The sequence below is a fragment of the Coregonus lavaretus genome (genome assembly GCF_964263955.1).
Source record: "Coregonus lavaretus genome assembly, chromosome: 12".
Taxonomy (NCBI): Eukaryota; Metazoa; Chordata; class Actinopteri; order Salmoniformes; family Salmonidae; genus Coregonus; species Coregonus lavaretus.
This window is the reverse complement of record NC_139999.1, coordinates 31,794,581-31,815,162: the sequence shown is the minus strand read 5'-3', so window position 1 is coordinate 31,815,162 and position 20,582 is coordinate 31,794,581. Positions and strand designations below refer to the sequence as shown.

Genomic DNA, 20,582 nt, shown 5'->3' with positions numbered 1-20,582 from the left:
CTATACGGGTCCACACTTTTGAGTGTTAAATTATTACTGTGCTTGGTGCTGACGCTGTTACACTTTGTCAGTGTTAAGGAATTAACACTTTCAGTGTTATGCAATAACACTTTACATAGTATTTTTAACACTAGGAAGTGTATATAGTTTGCACCAATGGTGTTATACAATAACACCTCTTATAGTATTTTTAACCATTACACCAAAAGGTCAGTATCTCTTGACAAGGTCACTCAGTGTTAAGTTAAGTGCATTACAATTATATTTACAAATCTTTATTACAACATGCTTTTATGTAAGTATTTACAGACTTCAGAACTGGCAGTGAACATGCTCAAACTTAAATTAAGATAACCATAGAACACTTAAACTGGTACAACACTTCCACTCACAGGTGGCCAAAAATAATGAATTGAAAGCCACGCCCCCATTAAGACATGCCTCAAATATAATTTCCCAGTGTGCTTTGCCTTTTGAGTGAATTGTAGAGTTACCACCCATGACTGTATTTGTTAGTGACTGTTTTGTCCAAGTGAGTTCCTACTGTAGGTGTATGTTATCATTAAAATTAAACATCAGATTTCCATAAAGACCAGGCGAAGGCGGTATAAGGGGTGGCAAGATGGAAGGACAAACCCCAGACCTGTTCTCTGGTCTTCAGCGTCCAGCCTTGCGTCACTCTTCTTCCACGCCCCACGCACCAACCACACCTCCAGCACCAGCCAAGGGCGATGGAGTTCACTCGGAGCGATCGGACCACAGGGGAGTGCCATCACCGACCCCTGGGTCTAGGGCTCCCTTGTGTGCCTGCTTGCTCCTCAGGTTGTCCTTCCTCCCCTCTGCAGATCCAGCACCAGTCCCAGCACCAATCCAGATCCAATTGGCCAGTCCCACCACCAGACGAGGAGGGACCAAACACCAGACCTTCACCAAGAGCGAGCGGACCACAGGGGAGTGACACAATTGACCTACGGGTATCGGGCTCCCTTCCGTGGCTGCTTGCTCCTCAGGTTCTCCTTCCTCCCCTCTGCAGATCCAGTACCAGTCCCAGCACAAATCCAGATACCGGTATCCAGCACCAGTCCCAGTACCAGCACCAGACCACCAGACAAGGCGAGGAGGAGGGACCAAAGATCACACCTTCACCCGGAGCGAGCAGGACACTGGGAAGTACCACCATTGACCTCTGGGTCTAGGGCTCCCTTGTGTGTCTGCTTGCTCCTCAGGTTGTCTTTCCTCCCCTCTACAGATCCAGACCCAGCACCAGCCGCAGTTCCCGATATCCAGCCACTCCACCAGACCAACCATGACTGACGGACTGACTGACGGCCTAACTAACTAATTGACGGACTGATTATTGTTATTTAATCAAATGCACTTGTTTGTAATTTTTTGGGGTAATTGTTTGTTTTTCTTTTGATTTGATTAACTTAAGTTTGAATGATTACTTATTGTTTGAATTGTATATTATTGGGAATTTGATTTGAAATTTTAACATGTAATACATTTTGGAATAACCAAATAAATTGACCTAAAATGGAACTATTTACAGCTCTGGTTTCACTTCATTACACCCAACCCTGTGTGGTGGAGATGTTCTGGGGTTGTATCCCTCTCTCTACCATATCTATCTATCTATCTATCTATCTATCTATCTATCTATCTATCTATCTATCTATCTATCTATCTATCTATCTATCTATCTATCTATCTACCATATCTACCATATCTATCTATCTATCTACCATATCTATCTATCTATCTATCTATATATCTATCTATCTTTCTATCTTTCTATCTATCTATCTATCTATCTCTCTCTCTTGTATTTTATTTTATTTTGAACAGTGGCTTGACCGTGGCTGATGCTGTTCCCCTAGTCCACGGCCACTTGACATCAGAAGGACTGGGGAAGAAGGAAAGGTAACAGTGGCTTGACCGTGGCCCGACCTGACTCCCCAGTCCATGGTCCACCCGACACCTGAAGGGCTGTGGACAAAGGAAAGGTAACAATGTCTGGACTGGGGCACGAAAATGGCTGGTCCAGTTAAGAACGGACCAAACGGAGAGGGCGGAGTCCAACACCATCACGCTGGGGAACAACAGGCGTTCCGTCCACTACTACGGCATGCCCAAACTGCGCAGGAACTGCGGCCAACTGGGCCATCTGGCCACAGCCTGCACAGCCATCATCTGTAAGAGCTGTAAAGACAACCATCCCACCTCAGACTGTATCTCTACACGCCGCTGCAACCTGTGCAGGAAAGGGGGCCACTTCCTACGCCGGCAGGGCAAGGGCCATCGCCACCAACCCCAACCCCACTAACCCAAATCCCAACCCCAACCCCACCAACCCCCCACCCCCTCCACAACAAAGACCCAGAACCAGTCCCAAAACCAGACCTTTCCACAGGCACCGCTCAACCCACCACCCAAGATGTCTCAGAAACTGCCCCCACTCCTGTCACCACCCAAGACATCCCAGAAACCGCACCCACCCCTGCCGGCCCCTCCACCTCTGCCCCACAGTGTAAAACTGACACAATCACACTCTCACACTCAACACTGGTTATTAATACTAACACTGGGGTTATTTTACACCACTGAGTGTTAATTTCACTCTTAGAGAGTTAATTTAACTCCTGAATCAACACTAGAAATGTTACACTGAAAAATCAACACTAGGTAACACTGACCAATTTGCTGTGCAAAAACAAAGGCACTGTATGGGGGAAATAATTGGCACAGTGACAGTGCTGTAAAAGACAGTAGTTGTACGGTTATACAGCATTTCACTTGACTCCACTGTCATAAGGCCTACATAATGCAGTCATAAGAATGACATAGCAGCTTGTTCAGTCAGACCACAGTCATAACATAATAGTTGAACATAGTGTCCGAGGGAACACAGATATTGATTGCTATTGGCTAGACAGGGCCATGATAAGGAACATTAGTGATGTTTGAAACCACAGCACCACATCTGTTAAATGTAATGTCAAAATGTAGATTTTCACCTAAATAGACATGGTCTTTTCAATAAATATTGCAGCTAATGTGTGACATTGGGATCAAAATGGTTTGAAACAAAATTTAAAAGGACTTTCATGCAGTTCCACATGTGTACTTAGAGGAATAAAAGTGAATATATTTAAATGTACCCATAACTCCACCTATACAACAACATAGGCCTAGGACTATACATCCTTTAAGCAGGGTTCATACAGACATTGGCAAGTCAAATTCAATGAGTTTCAGGGACTTTTTCAAGGACTTAATTGTAATTTAAGGACCTCAATGTTATACAGTTGTATAATTTATATAATTGTACATATAGGGCCTAATATAGAACCCCCCTCCCCAGAAAGCGAAAAGCAAAAAGTGTTTTTTAAAAGTAGGCCATTACCACTTTAAGAATAATGCATTTGTTTGGCCTTGTCAATGCATTGAGATTCAAATTATTATTACATTCTAAAATATGTGAGAATAATGTGGACATTGCCTGACTAAATAGATTGGATGCATGCATGGCGATTTTTCTCTAGCCTATGTGGCGGACGCAGGCCCACGAAATAAAGCAATGAATAGTGGTAGCATTAAGCTCACTATTTGAATCTCACCATTGCTGTTTTTAGAATGAGAAAGTGACCAAAAAAACGGTTCCTTTTTTAATGGAATGATTTGTATGGAAAGCTAAGTTGAAGCCAACATTAGATGTTGTCATCCTCATAATAACCGCATGTGGTTTTACGGTAAGAGTAGCGCAACACCCATCAATTGAAGCAGCGGGAAACAAACGAAAGTATCTCACAAAAACGTATAAAAAATTAAATCACAGATAATTATAAGGGAGCAAGAGAACTTATAAATTGGCAACAATAATTACAAGGACCTTTCAAGCACCAAATTGAGGAAAAGTCTGATTTTCAAGGTAGGCCTATTCCAGTACATGGATTTCTGAGCTCCAAATTCAAGTTCAAGTAGCTGGGCTACTTCAAGCCCCTTGTGTTGTTTAAAATGGCAGGTGTAACATGGAAAACAAAACGTATTTGTCATGTTATTTCATTACAAGATCATATTGTGAACAAGCCCACCTAGGCTATGTAATTTGTTGTCATTATATCTAGAATAATTAATAGGAAGAGTGTTGGGTGTTGCGCAATAGTATATCCTACACAAGTGCACATAGGAGACGGTGTACAATCCGAGGCCAAAAACATTTGAAAACATGAACACATTACCTTGATGCTTTCTCTGTTAAATCTAACGAGTACCTGCTGTAAATCAAGCAGACAACAACAGATGATCAACATCAACTCACTAGGGATATTATATCCAACGTGGATCCAGGCACAACTGTCTTCACCAGCGTAACGAATGAGACACCAAAATATTCTGGACATTCCTTGCGAACACTTTTTTCCAGCAATTGGGCTGTTGTTGTATCGCCTGAGCTATCACAACAGCTGTTCATCACTTGATTGTCATTCGGAAAGTTCATTCCTAGATCAGATGATGATGTGTGAAAATATTGCGGTGTAACTAATTAGCTGGACATCCAACAAGTATTATGCATAATTATTGAAGAACCACATTAAATGACAGTATCGATTTAGGTTTTAAGTATCAAGGTAAGGTGACTTTTTTGGTTAGAAGCATTTGATTTTCCCATGAGGACATAAGCTCAAGTACACAGTACAAATATGATTAAAATATTAAAATATTAAAAATCATGTATGAATAGGGCAATAGGCTTGAAATGATTTAAATTATTTCTAAATATTGTAACAATCAATTTATAAATTACTTACTATAATATTTCACCTTTCTTATAATTGTAAAATAAATATGATCATACTTAGTGACAGTACAAAATTGGCATCATTTCATATAACTGAAGACAGAGCATTTTGTGTCCAGTGTCCTCTGAGCGACGCGGAGATGCCATTCAAATGCCTGCTGACTCGTTACAACTTCAGCTTTAAGCACAACGTGATTTTGGCTGTCTGTGACCAAGAGAAAGCGGTCTTGTTTCAATTGTACGAAATTATTTTGTATTTTTACATGTTGAGAGCGCTAAATCCATCTGAGAACATCACAGCGAGATGAGACTGTTTATTCTGCAATTGATAGGGTCTCCCGTTTCATATGCAGTATTGTAAATGGCGCTGCGAGGTTCACAGCCAGTGGAAATCGATCCTTTGTCTGGATAGGCCAGAAAAAGTAATGTGTCGCTCCCTATGCAAATGAGGTGTCAGATTTCACATACAGCATCTCAGATGAGAGCGGAGAGTGGCATGTGAAACGGGACAACCAGAGCTTTCACGGAGTGCAAAGCAATTGATGTTGCGCCGTTCACAGAGCACTCTGTACACAAAAATGATGGTCGGAACCTGTCCAGAACTGCTCAAAGTCCCCTAAATAGGGGACTTAACACAACACCAGGACAAGCAACTCAAGTTCCCATCGCCATACAGATAGATCTGGGTCAGGTGTCACACACACACACACACAAACACATACATACATGCATGCACTAACACTCACACCCACACATGTGCTTGCAAGAACACACATCCACACACACACGAGACACACACACACGCCTGCACACTTGCACATACACACAACCAATTCCCTCACTCACCTGGCTGACTTGAGTAAGTGCTTCAGCTAGTAGTTTCTGGTTGATTCCACAAAGGTTGGCCACTTTATCCTGACACTTATGATGCACATTCATGGCACAATCTACGAGAGAATAGAAAGAGTTACAGTATACTGTATAGTTAAATACAATGACAACACAGACACAACACACACGGCTCCCTACCTTCACACTTGAGGCCCTGTTTGACCAGGCCCCACAGCAGACTGCCACAGTGGTCACAGAAGGTGGGACTCATGTAGTTGTGGTTCTTGAAGCGGTGTGGCATGTCAATCTTAAAACGCTCCTTCTGGAACTGTGATGGACACACACACAACTCATCAACACCCAGACCCATCGGTACCAAGGGGGGGCAAAACACCCGCCTGGGAGGGTACCTCATGGCCCTGCGTACCTGTCTCATCATCCCCATCTCGCTTCCTCTCTCTCTCTCTGTCTCCCTCTCTCCTTCCATGCTCTCTCCCCCTCTCCTTTTGTTTTGTGTCCCTTGTGTCAGTGGGGTTACTTAGAAGGCCACAGACTGACAGACACACTATCTCTTGGTCTCCTCTTCTGCTCTCTCTCTAGGTTACATAATACCTTGTTTAAGCCCCTCTCTCACTCAGAACACACCCCTTCTCACCACTCCTCATGTGTGAGTGAATGCAGATTCCCTCACTTTTGAATGTAACCTCTAAGCTCAGTTATCTGTGCTCTTTTGGCCCCTCTATTGATTAATATTGACTGGAATGTGAGGGGACCTCATCCGATTGGTTGTAGGTCTGATTGATGCCTGCTAGTTTGGACTCTGACCTTATGACACTTCGACAGCTAATGGCATCACAGCTACACACTAAAAACAAATGGTTCTATATAGTGCCAAATAAGGGTTATTTGGCTTGTAACCATAGCGGAACCCTTTTTGGTGCTATATGGAACCTTTTTTGAAGGTTCTATAAAGAACCATGCTTAAGGTTCTAAATATAATATGTATTGTGCTATAAAGAACCCTTTCCTAACGTTCTATAAAGCAGGGTTTTCCAAACTCGGTCCTGGGCCCCCCCTTGGTGCACGTTTTGGTTTTTGCTTTTAGCACTACACAGCTGATTCAAATAATCAACTAATCATCAAGCTTTGATTATTTGAATCAGCTGTGTAGTGCGAGGGCAAAAACCAAAAACGTATACCCGGGGGGGCTGGACCGAGTTTGGGAAACCCTGCTATAAAGAACCATAAAAAAAAGTTACAACCCTTTTTGGTGCTATATAGAACCCTTTTTTATGGTTCTTTATAGAACCTTTATGGAGAATGGTTCTATAAAGAACCTTTCTCAAACTCAAAGGTTCTTTGTAGAACCATAGAGTTATTTTTTATTCTGGTTTAATAGCCATATTATATTGTAAGTTGTATTATTGTGTTTATTAACAAGTTGAATCAGGTGTGCTAGCTCTGGGACGGTTGGGGGTCCCTGAGGAGATCATTGAGAACTACTGACTTCTCAATTGACACAAGGCCATACGTGAGTCTTGTACAAGACACCGTCACTGGCCATTGTCATATATACTGAGACACAAGGTGTTGAAGGCATTCCAAAGGGATGCTTGCCCATGTTGACTCCAATGCTTCCCACAGTTGTGTCAAGTTGGCTGGATGTCCTTTGGGTGGTGGACCATTCTTGATACACACAGGAAAATGTTGAGCATGAAAACCCCAGCCGTGTTGCAGTTCTTGACACAAACCGGTGCGCCTGGTACCTACTACCATACCCTGTTCAAAGTCACTTACATGTTTTTGTCTTGCCCATTCACACATACACAATGGCACACACACACACACAATCTATGTCTCAACTGTCTCAAGGATTAAAAATCCTTCTTTAACCTGTCTTCTCCCCTTCATCTACACTGATTGAAGTGGATTTAACAAGTGACATCAATAAGGGATCATAGCTTTCACCTGGTCAGTCTACAGTATGTCATGGAAAGAGCAGGTGTACTTAATGTTCTGTATAATCAGTGTATAACATGTAATAGCATAACTAAACAGATTAGATAAACTGGAATGACTCTCATTCACAGTTGCACAAAAAGAGCTGTGAGCCAGCCACGCCACAAAATATTCTAATGAGCCGCCACCCCTACATTTTAATGATCACTAAAAGAGTAAATACCTTTTTTGAACTGCAAAGAACCATTGAAGGGCTCAAAGGGTTATTTGGGTCAGTATGGTTCCACATAGAACTATCACTCTTTCCAAAGAACCCTCATTTTTTTGTTAAAGGAGGAAAACATCCTGACCAGTTTAATCAATGGAACCGAAAATGCCAGAGGGAGAAAACTCCACATTGGATTGACACAGGACAAGTAAATAAGGAAATTAATAAATGTCCTAATAAATTAATGAATAAGTAGTCCCAACGTACCACAGTGTCCCGGCTGTTGGCGGCTGTGCCCGTACACCTGCCGATGATCTTGTCGATGCATTTCTTGTGGATGGCTGCATTGCATTCTGGGAGAGAAGGGATATGGAGTACATTGATGGCAGGTGAGCACCGTTCATACAGGCAGATATCAAAGTCACTAGTAGTGCTGTATAGTCAGCTCTGCATTGAGGGAGTGTTTATAACTACAGTGTTTATAGATGTGTACATGTATCTATGATGTTGTGTGTATGGGTTTGTATAGCAGTAGGTTGTCCACATTATTGTACACTTACGTCTGCACTTGTAGCCTTGCTTGTTGAGGCCCCTGTAGAATACAAAGGTACAGGAGTGAGAGATTGTGGAGGGCCAGTGATGATGATGATCACCTAATGATTAGGTGCTGTGCTGATGATGAACGGAGACAAAGTGAGAACGGAGTACATACTGTACAATCACAAGCAAAATTATTGGCACCCTTGATAAAGATGAGCAAAGAAGACTGTATAAAATAAAGAATATAAATACAGAGCTATTTTCTATTCAACAAATATGGGGAAATTATATTATTTCATACTAATACAATTGCTCAGAGAAAAACGTATTTTTTTGGTCATAAAAGAACATCTAAAAAAGATACTTGTCAGAATTGTTGGCACCCCTAACTTTTAAAAAGTTAATCTCTGCTTAAGGAACTGTATTGTGGCCTTTCAAGGCTTCCTGTTTCAATGGGGGGATAAAACAAGTGCTAACACGCATCCATTTGTCATCCATAAAATCCATTTGTCATCCATCACCATGGGGAAAGGCAAAGAACTCGCTAATGAAAAGAGACAAATGGTTGTTGTACCAAATGTGTACCAAAAAACTACTGAAAAAACAAACATACCACTTACCACTATTAGGGCAACAATTAAGAAGATCAAACCAACTGTAACAGTGGTAAACATGCCTGGAAGAGGACCCATGTGTATCTTGTCCCCACGCACAGTGAGAAAGATGGTTCAGGAGGCAAAGAAAAGTTGGAGAATTACAGAACTTGGTCGCATCCTGGGGTCGCCAAGTCTCCAAATCTAGAATTAGACGCCACCTCCATGCCAATAGGCTATTTGGAAGGGTTGCCATAAAAAAGCCTTTATTGAGAGCAACCAACAAATGTAAATGCCTGGAGTTTTCTAAACGGCATTGTCACTTGGATTGGAACCGGGTGCTATGGTCAGATGACATGAAAATAGAGCTCTTTGGCCATGCACACCAGTGGTGGGTTTGGCCTCGAAAGAAGGATGCATATGCAGAAAATAACCTCATACCTATGGTAAAATATGGTGGTGGATCTTTGATGTTATGGGGCTGTTTTGCTTCCACTGGTCCTGGGGCCCTTGTTGGGCAGTCCATAAGTGCAGACCGAAGGATATCAAGGATCTGGAAAGATTATGTATGGAGGAATGGTCTAAGATCCCTCCCAATGTATTCTTCAATCTCATAAAACATTATATAAAAAGGCTAAGTGCCGTTATTCTTGCAAGGGGAGGGTGCTCAAAGTATTGAAAACAGGGGTGCTAATAATTTTGATACCTATATTTTTCTCTGATAAGAATTTATTAGTATAAAATAATATAATTTCCCTTATTTTTTTTGCATACAATATAGCTCAGTATTTGTATACTGTTTATTTTATACACTCTTAGAAAAAAAGGTGCTATCTAGGACCTAAAAGGGTACACCCTTTGAAGAACCCTTTTGGGTTCCAGGTAGAACCCTTTCCACAGATGGTTCCATGTAGAACCCTTTCCACATAGCGTACTACATGAACCCCAAAAGGGTACTACTTGGAACCAAATGGGGTTCTCCTATGGAGACAAGAACTCTTTTGGAACCCTTTATCTTTATCAAGGGTGCCAATCATTTTGGTTGTGACTGTAGCTGACAGGTGAGCACCATTTATACAGCAGCAAACAGAGACTCTGCCACCGTCTCTAGAGACACCACCTATTCTAGTAGAACACAACACACTACAGCACTTGAAAATAAATGACTAGTAGTGGAAGCTGTGCTGATTTTGCAAATACACTGCTAAATGTTGATAAGTCTTGTGCTGGTATTTCCACACAATACAGGACTTCTGACCCGCTTCCTGAGCCACCAACCCTAGGTCTAAAGTTAGATAGATAGGAGGAGATTACTTAGACATCGTCTAATCTCATCTCCCCACTCAGTCTCTCAGTATAAAGTAGACCGACCAAGACGTTGCCACTTAAATTAGATGAGTGGAACTGATAATAAAACTTGTCAATATTGAATCACTTCTGTTAGCATAAAGCTAACAGATAATAGAGCTAGGAGTAAAGAGCCATAGAGACAGATGGCTGGACAGACTGAATAACTGACCAGACAAACTCTCTGCAGACGGAGCAGAAGGTTGGCTGTCTGAAGAAGGTGGCGATGAACTCGTGACATTTGACCTCGTGGATCTTGGCCTGTTTGATGGCTCCTCGTCTGCGGTTTATGGTGGGCCCCCCTTCCTCCTCCTTCGTGGGCAGCTTGCCCTCTATGGGTGACAGGGAGAGAAGCGTCAGTGGAGCGCTACGGTTTAGAAACATTATTATAGCGATAGGAACAGGAGTGACAACATTTGGAGTGCTTGGTCCACTGTTGGTATGAGAAAACAGGCAAAACCTTGTAGAGAAGCCAGTTAGAGAACTATGTTTAGAAAACCCACTGACAGGGATTCATATACAAGACCTGTACATGACTGCAAGAATGTGTGTGCTGTGCAGTCTGCTCTGTTCCCTCTTGCTCTGTCTGTATTCAAGAAGTAAGTGCAGTGAACAGATGAGAACCAAGGGAACAGACAGAAGGCTTCAGCATGACAAACATCACATATAAAAGATACATTAAAAACAGGCCAGGTAGGAAGGGTAAAGTGGAGGATGAGAAGAAGAGAGTTGGGCGTGGTCTCCTGACTCTCACCTGTATCAGTTGCTCCCTCCAAGAAGAACTGCACTGCCATCATCACCTTCCCTGAGGGCTGCAGGTCCACCTGAACACAAACAATCATATGTAAGTTAGACACATAATTCAGGCAGGATGGTAGAGAATCAGACTGCAGCCACAGACCCTCTTACCCAAAATTCAGCACGGCCGTTGGCCTTTTTGCAGCGTTCTGCAAGGACGGACACACCCACTGTGACCTCGGCCAATGGCTCCTCGGCAGTCTTCATCAGCAGCACCTGCAGGACACGCCCCTCGTAGATGTGGGCGTCGAAGCTGGCCTTCCAGGCTGGAAACATGGTGGGCTTCCTCTGAACCAGGGTCTTACCACGCTCTAGAGAGAAGGAGGGAGAGAGGGAAAGAGGGGGAAGGAGAGAGAGGTTAGATTGAGGTTAAAAAGAGAGGTTAGATAGAGACTGATTTTTCATACTCTTGTGTAACAATCAAAACATTTGCATATCTGTACCACACTGGTCCTCATGCAAGACTTTCATAGGACATAAAGTATTTAATGACAAGGTTACAATGTGACTATGGGACAAAAATAGTCCTACTATAACACACTAATAACTACAGTAATAGTCCAATTCTCACCAGTGGTGAGGGCCTCCTTCATCTTGATGGCACAGAAGGGGGGATCAGAAGGGGCCAGCGGAGACAGCACACCCAGGTCGTAGGAGTTGAAGGCGATCCGCAAGAAGGGCGCCATGGTGACGTGTCACTGGGCCACCTGTTCAAAGACATGGCCAAGCAGAATGTAACCACGGCAACATATTTGTAGTGACATGTCCGTCACTCAGCCTCCTGTTCATAAGCACTTGCCAGCCGTGATTCAGTAACATCACCATCTGTGATGAGAGGTATACACACATGAACACACGCACGCAGGCATGCGCATGCATACACATATCCACCAGCACCAGTCACATGCTACTAATGTGGATAATTGTTTCATTCATTGTTTCATTTTTAAAGTATAAGCAAAGCCTAAAGTACCCCTCTGTGATATGTATCCATATTACATTTACATTTACATTTTCGTCATTTAGCAGACGGCACATAATAATGGCTGGAATGGAGTCAATGGAATGGTATCAACCACGTGTTTGATACCATTCCATTAATTCCATTCCAGCTATTCCTATGAGCCTGTCCTCCCCAATTAAGGTGCAACCAGCCACCTGTGGTGCAACCAGCCACTATGTGTGTGAGTGCGTATATGTGTGTGCGTATGTGTGAGTGTGTGTGTGTGTGTGTGTGTGTGTGTGTGAGAGTGTAGGTGAGAGAGAGTGTGTGTGTGTGTGTGTGTGTGTAAGTGAGTGAGTGAGTGAATAAGAGCGAGAGAGAGTATGGGTGTGTAGAGAAAGAAAGATACTTTATGAGTCACCTTAACAAACAGAAACTCTTTCTGTGATATAGGCCTGAGATCCTTTCCTAAACCAACTAATGAGAAACAGAGCTGAGAAACAACGCCCTTCTCACATCCACATGTGACTTTAACTTTACTGACACTGTAAACCAACGGTTAAACTTAAACTCTGACGGTTCAATCTCACATTAGAAGAACCCAAATCCAAACCATCACACACATAGGCTACAGTAGGAACACAGAAAGAATGGCATTTAAGCACTTCTGTCAAGAACAGCTTCATTTATAATTTTGTCAGTGAGAATGTGTGTATGGTGTGAAATTATAGTAACAGGTGTTGAAGAATGTTTGTGTGTGTGTGTGATCTCTGTGATTCTCTCTGAGTGTACTGTAGCTCTGGTAGTGAAGGTATTTCCCTGCATCCTGGGATGGAGCAAGTCTCAGCAAATCCAAAGTCTAAAGAGGGCTCCTCAACAACATACCTGTGTTTCTGTTCCCCAGCTCTACACCACCACCCATACAGTGCCTTGCAAAAGTATTCATCCCCCTTGGCGTTTTTCCTATTTGATCATGATCTCAGTATATATACACCTGTTCTGAAAGGCCCCAGAGTCTGCAACACCACTAAGCAAGGGGCACCACCAAGCAAGCAGCACCATGAAGACCAAGGAGCTCTCCAAACAGGTCAGGGACAAAGTTGTGGAGAAGTACAGATCAGGGTTGGGTTATAAAAAAATATCAGAAACTTTGAACATCCCACGGAGCACCATTAACTTGAAGGAGCTGGAGCAGTTTTGCCTTGAAGAATGGGCAAAAATCCCAGTGGCTAGATGTGCCAAGCTTATAGAGACATACCCCAAGAGACTTGCAGCAGTAATTGCTGCAAAAGGTGGCTCTACAAAGTATTGCCTTTGGGGGGTTAATAGTTATGCACGCTCAAGTTTTCAGTTTTTTGGTCTTATTTCTTGTTTGTTTCACAATAAAAAATATTTTGCATCTTCAAAGTGGTAGGCATGTTGTGTAAATCAAATGATACAAACCCCTAAAAAATCCATTTTAATTCCAGGTTGAAAGGCAACAAAATAGGAAAAATGCCCAGGGGAGTGAATACTTTCGCAAGACACTGTACACATCAAAGATATGTCAGAAGACAATGACGGCAAAAACAAGGAAAGAAAAAAGAGAAAAAATAAGAGAGGACAGAAAAGAGGCGGGACAATGACAGACAGAGTGTACTAAAGTAGGAGTCGATGTGTTCAAGCTTTGAGCTGTGATGATTCCGGGTGTTGATTAATAATAAACTGTGTGTGTGTGTGTGCCTGTGTTACCAGGCAACCACAGAGATTGAGATTGTTTACCCATCAGATCATAGCATGTGAGCTAATCTTGTAGTGCTGAGCCATTAGCGCTTTTTGAGGTCGGTTTGGTTTCGGTTCGATTATAAAAAATAATTATGATTTTCGACTTTGGTTTGATAATTATTTTCAACATTAAATGCACTATGCATTATGTGGGTTGAATGCTGTAACAACACACAATAAAACAATTAATAAAAGTCCCATGATGGTAGTGATTGCCCATGATTGCTTATCACTTATTAACCATCAGTTATTGACATACCTTTATTTTAATAAAATATTTCAGTTGTTGTGTATATTACATTTGTTTTATTTGCTGACTTTATTATTTCATTCCAAGTTATCATCTCCTCTCTATAGAGCTGCTGCCTATGCAGTCTGACAAAATCACTATTTTATTAGTTCTTCAAAGTAAATAAGGCATACTTTTATGACTGCTGAATACCAACTATCAATCACTTAGATAATGTATTTTCAGGAAGAGATACCTCACGAAGAAACTGCTCTGTACATTGGTAACATGTGACTGATGCTGCTGGGTGTACGTGTATGTGTAAACTGCTCTGCTATGTATCCCCTCTTGATCGCACATTCTTCTGTCTCTTCCGTAGCAGGAGTAAAAGAAACACAGAACGTACAAGTAGCAGCGCAATGGATTATGGTCATTGTAGTTAATCATCACGTTTTCTGCTCTAAACTATGTAAAACATTGGCCTGTTGGAAACCAACTCACTACAATATTGCACAGTTCTGGCATGATCTGATTTATCTCTAGAGAAACTGCAGCCCAATATGCACAATGAGCTCACATTTAAAAAACGAACGAAATGGAGGGTTGGTCAATTAGTTGTTTAAAAAATGAAAAATAACTGACATTTCGGTTAATTGCTCAGCACTATAATCTTGTCCACCAGCCGGTTCTCTCTCTCTCGCTCTGTATGCGATGAGCCTGGGGACGAGGTTATGGCTGTGAGCTCATACTCCCTTCCCCTCCTTTCCATATCTCTTTCTTTCTTCCTCCTCTCCCATCGCCTGTGTCCACTGTCCACCTCCCTCTCCAAATACTTTGTTTGTTTATAGTATGACAATCTAGTGAATCACAGCAACTGTGTTTTACAGTAGAGCAGCTGAATAAACGTATGCATATTGTCCCATGCAGTCATGCGTTCACACATCATCCCGTTCTGACTCACAGACAGCTGACTGACAGCACCTCAGACAATGACATCACACAGCTGTGTTACAGTACACTGGCTATCCTTAGCCTGTCAAACTGTGGCAGAGATTTCTAGTAAATGACTAGCGCAGACTGGAAACGTGTTAGTTACTAGTCAGTTGCCATGGGTAGCCAGGTGTGTTTACAAGGCTGTAGATTATTCTATTACAGCACTCAACGAAACTGAGCTAAATAAACATTACACATGCTATCAAATCACCTGGGTCTTAAAGCTTTAATCGTTAGCAGTGAAACTGCCATGTCCGTTTGCGATATCACAACAACAAAGACTGTTTTTTCCCCATTTGACATCATTGCACATGTGGTAGAACAGCAGAGTTTATATTCCTTTTTTTTACCAATATGCTGGATGCTCCTCTCCTCCTTCCATAAATAAAACAAAAACAGTAACAAATGCGCCTGGGGCGACCAGTGGCACGGTTTACCCAATGCGGATTCCAGCTTTAAACCGAACACTAATAGTGTGTGTGTGTGTGTGTGCTTGCGTGTGCGCGCGCATGTGTGGGTGGAGTGTGACACTGTGTGTTAGTCCAAACTTTTATGTAGAGAATAAAGATCTGGACAGGGAAGTGAAGCATCGTAACATCATCACCCTGTGGAGATCAAACAACGCAACAATGGCAGACTCATGCAAGTAGACATGAAAGCACACACACCATACACAGAGACAAACACTCTTATAATAGCTGAGAGAGACCAACACACACGTGCAAGCTTAAAGAAGCACATTCAACCCCTCTGACACACACACACACTAGTGAGACAGCAGTCCTGGAAAAGCCCCTACTGTCTATGGCAGTCATGGTCTTTCTTTCTCAGCAGACCACTTCTAGTAGACAATGCAGGAGGCATGACCTGTAGTAGACTGTAGAGGACCTGGACTCTAATCTCCTCCTTCATAACCCGGGGCTACTTGGCCAGTCGTGTACTGTACTATCTATAGTGCAACTTTATCTATAAAGTTGAAGTCTGTTACCAAACCAACGGGCGACAACAAATACTTATGATGTAACAGAGAGAGTGAGAGGAAGGGAGAGAGGGAGAGATGGATGAACGGAGAGCGAGCGGTAATGACTACAAGCCTTCTAACACAGACTCATAACTCAAACTCTAATGGGCCATTCAAAGTGACCACTATTCAGCCTGTTACTCTATGACATAACATCTCCAGTGCAGTCACAGCCGAAGCCATGCAGCTAGTGAGCTGAACAATGTTCCAGTGTAGGTATGATATTCTGATCGTTGAGCAGCGCAAATAAACACACACACACACAAACACAATGGGCTGTACTCCAGGCAATGAAAGTGTAGCGTATGGATAAAGCTGATCACTCTATGTGATGGAGGATGCAACACAATGATCAGTCCAGTCTTTATAGCGGGACACTTTGGAATAGGAAATTAAAGGGTCATTTTACTCCATGCGCCGGTACACACACACACACACATACACACACTTCCTTTTGAGGAGAATGAGATCAGTGTCTTCAACATCATCATCTGATCAGTTCAAGTTGGTCAACAGCTGGGTGTGCAGAGATCATGTCTTATTCTTGCTTCATCTGTGCACTGTGAGTTGGATGTGGATGTGGTTCACCAAATTCAGTTGGCATTATGATTAGGCACAGTGGTGACTCACAATGCAATGCAACGCAACATGAATGGGGCATTTCCTTAGCAGGCAAAGTTGCATACAAAAGGGCCCTGGGGGCCAAAGTTTGACAGTCAAGTACCTTTCTTTTTTTAAACCCAGTTATTAGCCAACAACAAACATGCAGAACTGGTCATGAAATGTCAAGTAACTGGGAAATAAACTGAACAGTGTGGATAAGTGGAAGCCTTTAAAACGGTTTCTCCATCAATGCATTCCAACTGGGCACAGACGTCAATTCAACGTCTATTCCATGTTGGTTTAACGTAATTTCATGAAAAGGACGTGGAAACAACGTTGACACAACAAGTGTGTGCCCAGTGCATTGTCACAACGAACCCACGGAAATGTCATGATCTTGAGAAACCCCAGAGCGCTTTGGAAGCTAGGTGGGCTATTATGTACAGTATCATCACTCTTTTCCCACAAATGAACAATAATGGTTTCTTGATGTCTCATAATTGAGAAAAGTCTGGCTTTATATAATTAAACTCGTTGACAGTCTGCTCATAACAAGACCCCGGCGTTTACAGTTTAGAATTATTTGAAGTATTCGTCACTGCCAACGTTCTCTTCAAGGATTCATTCGTCTCTTGCACATCATGAAACTGTAGACTACTGTGCAATTTTTACGTGGAATGTGGCGCATATCAGTGCCCGCCACAATCAACAGATAACATTACAGTTGTAAACTAGTACCCGAAATACTAACGTTAATACGCTTTTCGTGCAAGCGCAACTACAAGTAAAAAGTATAAAGGCTATTTAAGCATACAATAATCAATCCTGAAAAACTTCTCAAACTAGTTTGCAAAACGCAACAACACCGAAAAAAGTTACAAACATATCTTTGTTTTTCTCAATTGGCCGAATGACCGAAAGTCATTTTCCGTTAATTTACCTCGTCTTGCAAACGTGTGGATTATTTCTTGTTTCGTGACTTTTCTTCTTCTTGTCTTCCCTTTGGTTACTCTTTCTGTGATTCCGTCGATCGAGGAAGTAAGCTACTGCTCGCTTGCTCTCAGGCTTTTCCGCAGACTGTAGCAAAGTGACGTCGACCAGACACACACAAACACACACACTGTACTGCACTGCGGATGCAGAAGTTTTTGCGGTAACCCAAAATGCACGGGTCCAGGTACTCTTTTGGTTTCACTGATTATTGGTAATCTCCTGACTCCTGTGTGACATTGAAGTATCCATTGTAAAGGCATCATAAAACATTTATGCCAATTGGTGATGATGATGAATTGCCCTCTTTTAACTCCAAGCTCTTCAACTCTTGGCTTTACATCAGTGCTTAGTGAAGTCTGCCTCCACTCCCCTACTGAATTGTACTGTTTTTTACTGTGACTTTTTAAAGTCCTTCTCAATATGTGCAGCGCTGTGAGTATGTCTGTCCTAGATCGCTGTATGTGGGATGAGTATGTCTGTCCTAGATCGCTGTATGTGGGATGAGTATGTCTGTCCTAGATCGCTGTATGTGGGATGAGTATGTCTGTTCCAGATCGCTGTATGTGGGATGAGTATGTCTGTTCCAGATCGCTGTATGTGGGATGAGTATGTCTGTTCCAGATCGCTGTAGGAGGAGGATGTTGTCAGTTCTGCAATTGTTGTAAGAACTTGTGACAATAAAGAGCTGGTTCACAGGACGTTAATGTTTAATTTTCAATAAGTTACTGTCAACAAGTTGCAAGCAGGTTCTTGTAAAATTCACAGTAATTTACCTGTAGCTAATCCATTACACTCACTGACCTGGTAGCCAATTGAGTATCCTCCTGAGACCTGCAATTGTTTGGGGTGAATAAACATGTTACCAAGATTTTGAAAAATAAAAAAAATAGTTATTTATCTTTTATTGTAAGTGCAAAATTGTCCTCTGTAGTGGTCATTAGGACGTACATTTGCACTTTGCTGTGTTCATCTTTCCCTCAATCCTGACTAGTTTCCCAGTCCCTACCGCTGAAAAACATCCCCACAGATTGATGCTGCCACCACCACGCTTCGCTGTAGGGATGGTGCCAGGTTTCCTCCAGACGTGACGCTTGGCATTCAGGCCAAAGAGTTCAATTAGGTGTCTTTTGGCAAACTCCAAGCGGGCTGACATGTTCCTTTTACTGAGGAGTGGCTTTCGTCTGGCCACTCTACCATAAAGGCCTGATTGGTGGAGTGCTGCAGAGATGGTTGTCTTTCGGGAAGGTTCTCCCATCTCCAGAGGAACTCTAGAACTCTGTCAGAGTGACCATCAAGTTCTTGGTCACCTCCCTGACCAAGGCCCTTCTCCTCCATTTTATCAGTTTGGCCGGCCGGCCAGCTCTGGAAAGAGTCTTGGTGTTTCCAAACTTCTTCCATTTAAGAATGATGGAGGCCACTGTGTTCTTGGGGACCTTCAATGCTGCAGAAATTTTTTGGTACCCTTCCCCAGATCTGTTGCTCGACACAATCCTGTTTCGGAGCTCTACGGACAATTTCTTCAACCTCATGGCTTGGTTTTTGCTCTGACATGTACTGTCTACTGTGGGACCTTATATAGACAGGTGTGTGCCTTTCCAAATCATGTCCAATCAATTGAATTTACCACAGGTGGACTCCAATCAAGTTGCAGAAACATCTCAAAGATGATCAATGGAAACAGGATGCACCTGAGCTCAATTTTGAGTTGCATAGCAAAGGGTCTGAATACTTATGTAAATAAGGTATTTCTGTTTTTATACATTTGCCCACATTTCTGGGGTATTGTGTGTAGATTGATGAGGGAAAAAAACAATTTAATCAATTTGAGAATAAGGCTGTCACGTAACAAAATGTAGAAAAGTGAAGGGGTCTGAATAGTTTCTGTTTGCACTGGTGGCGCAGCAGGAACTTCAGGTAGCTAGCAGCCAAGAGGTTGTGAGTTAAAATTCCAAGTGAGGTTGATCCCCAAGTTATCAGCATACAGCATCATATTGTCCTTTCACATTAACACTTTAATGTAGCTGTAAAAATACAGTATCAGTCATGGTATCACATGTTGTGGTCCTCTGTAGCTCAGCTGGTAGAGCACGGCGCTTGTAACGCCAAGGTAGTGGGTTCGATCCCCGGGACCACCCATACACAAAAAAATGTATGCACGCATGACTGTAAGTCGCTTTGGATAAAAGCGTCTGCTAAATGGCATATTATTTATTATTATTATGTTGAAATTTTGCTTCCCCATGTTGTCAAATGTATTTCACATGAGATCATGTTGTCACATGTAGTTTCATGTTATCACTTTAAGTTTGGTACGGATAGTCCTCCTACGTCTTTCCCTCTTTGTAGATTTTATCCAGGATCGTTTACCTTGCCATATACACTGAGTGTACAAAACATTAGGAACACCTTCCTAATATTGAGTTGCCCCCCATGCAAGTAATGGTTGAGTCTTACTCGATGGATGGCAAATTCTGCTCTGTTTTATCAGAGATTTTGCATCCCCATGTTGTCACATTAATTTCACATTAATTTCACATGAGCTCATGTTCTCACGTGCTAACATGTTGTTACATGTGTAGTGTTATGTTATCACATGTTGCTTCACATGTTGTCACATGTTTTCACATTAAATCACATTAGATCACGTGTTGACAATCTGAAATTCATGTGTTTTTTCCGTGAGGGGAAAAGACTTGGGCTGAGTTTTACATACATTCCTGGTGTGTGTGGGTTTGGATCACGCGGCTCGGCTGTGGGGGTAGTCTGGGTTTGGGCAGAACTCTGAGGATGTGGAGGTGGTAGATTTGGCTGCTGCTGCTGCTACCACTGTACCTCAGGCTAAACTGGCACCAAAACTGTAAATTGCTGAACATCATCCAATGTTTCGGCTTCATGTGCAGATACTCCCCACACACAGGCGCGCACACGCACTGCAGTAGCAAGTGCACACACAGACGCA

General features: G+C 42.5%; 1 protein-coding gene across 1 annotated transcript in view; it reads right to left on the bottom strand.

Annotated features, from left to right (window-relative positions):
- The window catches only part of prkcda (protein kinase C, delta a), a 28,646-nt gene extending 10,944 nt beyond the window's left edge, over window positions 1–17,702 (bottom strand). The window contains exons 1-9 of the mRNA XM_084173329.1: window positions 17,571–17,702; window positions 11,649–11,784; window positions 11,189–11,388; window positions 11,034–11,103; window positions 10,452–10,611; window positions 8,360–8,391; window positions 8,067–8,152; window positions 5,831–5,960; window positions 5,648–5,748 (exon numbers count right to left, since the gene is read on the bottom strand). Coding sequence (XP_084029455.1) covers window positions 5,648–5,748; window positions 5,831–5,960; window positions 8,067–8,152; window positions 8,360–8,391; window positions 10,452–10,611; window positions 11,034–11,103; window positions 11,189–11,388; window positions 11,649–11,763 — 894 coding nt within the window. The 5' untranslated portion in view covers window positions 11,764–11,784; window positions 17,571–17,702. The remainder of the gene's footprint in view (window positions 1–5,647; window positions 5,749–5,830; window positions 5,961–8,066; window positions 8,153–8,359; window positions 8,392–10,451; window positions 10,612–11,033; window positions 11,104–11,188; window positions 11,389–11,648; window positions 11,785–17,570) is intronic.
- Between the last annotated feature and the right edge of the window lie 2,880 nt (window positions 17,703–20,582).